This window comes from Semicossyphus pulcher, unplaced genomic scaffold (genome assembly GCF_022749685.1).
Source record: "Semicossyphus pulcher isolate SPU_LCO1_2020_fin unplaced genomic scaffold, fSemPul1.0.p SCAF_19, whole genome shotgun sequence".
NCBI classification, from domain to species: domain Eukaryota; kingdom Metazoa; phylum Chordata; class Actinopteri; order Labriformes; family Labridae; genus Semicossyphus; species Semicossyphus pulcher.
The window spans coordinates 13,281,032-13,286,258 of NW_027211692.1; the positions used below are offsets into that span (position 1 = coordinate 13,281,032).

Genomic DNA, 5,227 nt, shown 5'->3' on the forward strand with positions numbered 1-5,227 from the left:
TTAAAACTCTTGAGACTGGACATCTTTAGCAGTGCTGTCATCTTTGGGTGCCTTGGTCTTTTTGGGGAGAAGACTCGCCTGGATGTTTGGGATGACGCCACCCTCAGAGAACGTGACCCCAGCCAGCAGTTTGTTGAGCTCTTCATCATTTTTCACTGCCAACAAGATGTGGCGGGGGGCGATGCGCTGCTTCTTGTTGTCACGGCTGGCGTTTCCTGCCAGCTCCAGGATTTCAGCGCAGAGATACTCCAGGATCGCTGCCAGGTACACTGCAGCGCCGTTGCCAACCCTCTCTGCATAGTGGCCTTTTCTCAGCAGCCTGTGGATGCGGCCTACCGGGAAAGTGATCCCTGCCCTGGAAGAGCGGGACACTGAAGACTTTGGTTTGGGTGCAGCAACTTTCTTTCCACGGCCAGACATCTTTAATCTGAGTCAAGAGAAATATCTCAGTTCAGATCACACGGTAAAGAAAGCAGCCTAGAAATGTAGGAACCAATTTAATTCATTTTCACCTCAAACTATAGTAGAACAGAGTAGAGGCCTACACCATCTAATAACACACATTCTAACAAACAATTGTCATATTTCTTGAGGTAAAACAAGCTAAAACTTAAAGTATAACTCACCAGTATTCTGCACTTCTTTCAATTGGAGACAGCAGCTTCCTCCTGACACAGAGAGCTCTGCTTTTATACAAGCCAGGTGGTCATTTGTTGATTGCTTACACCTGGCTCCTCTGCTGTTTGGAGTATCCATGATTACTTTTACCTGACAACGCTGTAGCCTGTTTCATATCGGTACATTTCCTCCCACATACATCATATTGAGTAACATTGCAAGTGGAGACTTTTGTTTCTTGATTCAAAAGAATAAGTTGTGTGTATCTGTACAGAATGCACTGTGTATGCATACAATTTCCCCTGTGAGAGAGCTAATTAGCCAAACACCAAACACCTGTGTGTGTTAGATAGCCTGAGTAGTAATTAACAGTGTGGCTGGTGGCAGGTATCAGCTGAACATGTTGATATACATGTGTACTCAGTGTTTACATTTACAGAGACACTAATAACAAAGGGGAAAGCAAAGAGAGATTTCATCTTAAGTTTCAATCAATCAAAGGCTTAACAGTTGTCAGTGGGTGGGTTGGATTTAAATCAAATGTGCATAATGACTGACTGTCATACTTGAGTATCGTCTGTTTCATTCTACTTTATATATTCAGATATTGTAGTAGTTATTATGCAGATCAATATTTCATTTGCAAAAGTGGGTTAAGAGTAGCTCACACTCATAATCAGTAATGCTAATCAAATATTAAACACTATTACGTTTGATATCCATCCATTATCTGTACCGCTTATCCTGTTCAGCGTCGCAGGCAGGCTGGAGGGCGAGAGGTGGAGTACAACCTGGACTGACCGCCAGTCAATCACAGTGCTGACACATAGAGACAGACATCTTTCACACTCACATTCACACCCAGGGGCAATTTAGAGTCTACTTTTGATATGTAAGGAATATTTTCTGTTCTTTTACTTAAGTATATGAAGTATCTTAGGTATGGTAAACTATTGGATAGTAACTCAAATAAAAGGTAAAAAAAAAAAGTTATTATAATAGTAAAAGAAAATAAATTATGGTCATTTTCTAAAGGAATGATGTCTTTTCAGTAGAATAATGTTTTGTACTTTAATGTTTATTTGACCTTTGAACTGTACTGCCCTTAATGTACAAACTCTTTAAATTAAAACAATAAAAATGTCTCTTAAAAATATTTGAAGTATCAAGTAAAGTGTTTATAATACAACATAAAATGGCATTGTATATTTTCATGTAAAATCATTATCTTTATACTACCTTAGCTGAAGCTCGCACATCTATGTAGTGAAGTACCAAGCACAGCATTTCCCTCTGAAATAAGTTTAAGTATAAGAAATACCACTGCCTTAGAACACGTGCATATGATGCTTATAAAACTAATATTCTTTTAAACAATTCAAATTAAGCTTTTACATCGCTATAAAACAAAACATTTTCACACATTTCATGTAGTAATGTATAAATGCACTGATAAACATGACCAGCAGGTGGCAGCACAGACCTCTGATTTAACCCCTCGCCTGTTACTGTTTGACCTTACTTAGTATTTTAATCATATGACTTACTCTTAATGATGGAGCACTTATCAAAGCACACTTAGCGGTGTCATGATCCTTCAGTTTATGATGAGGTGCTTAACTGTGTCCGTCTCCCTGCCTGCCTGCTGTGCTGACTAACTGACTGCTCAGGGGGAGTGATGACTCATCTCCATCTCTGTGTACAGCTCAGCTAAAGTGTTGAAATGATAACACTGAGGAACAGACGGAGGTAAACAGGGATTACTCATGTTTAAAGGTCTCCACGGCGACTCATGCTTGCAACCTAAATTTAGCCCATGTCTTAAATTTTGTGTGTCAAACGGTCAAAGGTCATTCTTGACCTTGGAACTAGTTTGACAAAAATCCTGTTTAAAGGTACACTTACTGGCTTCCTTCTCTAGTTTTCAACTGTATTGCATCGTCTTCTGCTTTTTGTAAACTGTTCACGTTACACCCAAAACATATTTTAGCTTATTCATAATGCAAACCAACCTTTTCAATCAACTAAACTTGCATTTCATTGCATCAACCCGTCTCCATGATGACGGAGCAAAGTTGACTGTTGAAAGTTGACATTGAGCTGTTTCTTGAATGGAATGAAGTATGTGATGTGTAAAGACAAACATGTATAAAGGAGAATAAAATACATTTCTGATTGTGGAGCATATACAGAAGAGTGGTATATCAAATATGAAACTTCTATCTGATTTGCTACAGTTTGCATTAACACATGTACACACCCTTACAGCAGTTGTCAGGACAAACCAGAGCTGTTAGAAAGCTAGCTAACATTAGCTCGGTCAAACACATTATTTGCTTGTATTAGTGTAGAGAATTTTTGTTTTTCTTTGTTATTTTATATATGTTATGGTTTATGTAGGGGCTGCACGGTGCTGCAGTGGTTAGCGCTGCCTCACAGCTAGAAGGTTCCTAGTTCGAACCCTGGTTTGGATAAGGTTGGCCTTTGTGTGTGGAGTTTGCATGTTCTCCTTTATGCATGCATGGGTTCCCTCCAGGTACTCTGGCTTCCTCCCACAGTCCAGAGACAAGACATGCTCCTTAGGTTCATTGGCGTTTCTAAAATTGCCTGTGGTTGTCTGTCTGTGTCAGCCCTGTGATTGACTGGCACTCAGTCCCACACCAGACCCGCCTCTCACCCAATGACTGCTGGGATAGAGTCCAGCCCCCCTGCGACCCTTAACAGGATAAGCGGTATAGATGGATGGTTTATGTATTTTATTGTATTTTCATATCTTTCGTGTAATGATAACTTATGCTTTGATAATTATGATAATGAAAGCTTTGTTATTATACTGTAAATGACAATGCTCGAGAGGGATGAGAGTTGAAAATTAGCAAAAGCTACAAACTCTCGCAGCTATGTTTGATTGCATCTTCCTTATCAAATAAAATAATTCAAACTGAAACTAATTTTTACTTCAATTAACAAGGATTTTGACCATCAGTGGCTCATGTGAATTATACAGAAGGGGCAAAGGAAGACCTGCAAGGAGACCTCCCTTTGCTGAGATGAAAGTTAATATTTTTACATCATGGTAAATGGACTGTACTTACACAATATAGTGCTTTTCTAGTCTTCTGACCACTCAATACTGCTTTTACACTACATGACACATTCACACAGTGATGCAAAGGCCTAAGTGCCAATCTCCAACCAGATCTATGCCCATTCATACCCGATGGCTCTGCCACCGGGAGCAATTTGGGGTTCAGTGTCTTGCCCAAGGACACTTCGACATGTAATTGGGAGAAGACTAACTCTACCACTGAGCCACAGCCGCCCCGCACTGGAAGCAACCTCAGCCACGTTTTTTTTAAACATGTTTCAGTGTCTTTCTGCTTCAATTGAATGACTGGTGCTAATATTCTTATTGCCAAATTCAAAGTCTACCAGCTTTGTCCTTTGTATTACTTTCCTACCCCTCTATGGCAGCAGTGAAGGATGGAGGAGAGACAGAGACAGAGAGAGAGAGAGAGAGAGACATTTTGACTGTTTGTGTTCACTTTAAGATATGGCAAAGGGCCAATTGCAGAGCAGCGGGAAGACAAATTAAGCGGGGACCTTCCCAGCAGGTCGTCCTTGGCCAGATTGGATGCGATTCAGTTCAACCTCTCAACATCCTCCCGACACAAGGAGGACAGGACGGGACTCACAAGCTGTCACAGAGCGGCTCCCAATACACATCCCTCCACCCTGACTTTCAAGTAAGTAAAGTATAAAGCCAGCGCACGCATTCAGCTGGTTTCCTAACACAATTTATTTGCACTCAGCGGAGACTGGATCATTGTAAGCTGTAGTTTTTCATCATGCGAGTTGTCATCATTGAAACAAGCCATTTGTTTTTGCGCCGTCCCCCTGAGAGTCTTCGTCTGGATAAAGGTTGAAGGCCCTCTGTATTCATTAGCAACAGTAGCTACTAACAGTGAAGTTTGCAGCCGGCTGCCGAGTGAGGAGAGGAGATGAAAGAGGGAGCGGAGGAAGCCACGAACGATCCAAGAGTACGATTCAACTCACAGATTGAAGGCAAAACCAGACATTAAAGCTCCTAACGACATTTCTTTCATGTCTGTGATGAAAAGTCACAACAATTTGTATGACGTTTTTCGCGATACAAGTTTACAGGTAGGTCTTTGCAGTAGACACACAGACAGGTAGGAAGTGAAGGCAGCGTCCTGACACAGAGAGGCCTAGTTCTCTTTTCCCTGAGCTGTAATAAATCTGAAGATGTGGCTTTTAGGAGGACTCTGCTGTTACTTTGACGGCTAGTTTTTCCCCTTTCCTCAGCTTTATGGAGACTACAGGAGATTGTACCGGATCTACGGAAAGCAATTCATCTTCTACATAAAACAAACTCAAAGGTTGATGACTGCTTTCGTACGTGCAGACACTCTCGTACGATTAGGGACCTGCTGTCACATGGAAAGATTGGTTTTCCTATTTGAATAATTGTCCATTTTCAAAGGGCAGTTACCTCACTGAAAGTAACCAAATCTTGAGAAATTCACTGCAACCTCTTTCAACAGATAATAGCCCATTCTTCACCGACCACTTTCCCCGATGACAGCGT

At 41.2% G+C, this 5,227-nt stretch overlaps 1 protein-coding gene across 1 annotated transcript; it reads right to left on the minus strand.

The window, feature by feature from the left end:
• Window positions 1–420, minus strand: LOC138597514 (histone H2A-like). The gene has a single exon (XM_069669123.1). It carries the CDS (start codon window positions 418–420, stop codon window positions 1–3), a length of 420 nt encoding a protein of 139 aa, XP_069525224.1.
• Between the last annotated feature and the right edge of the window lie 4,807 nt (window positions 421–5,227).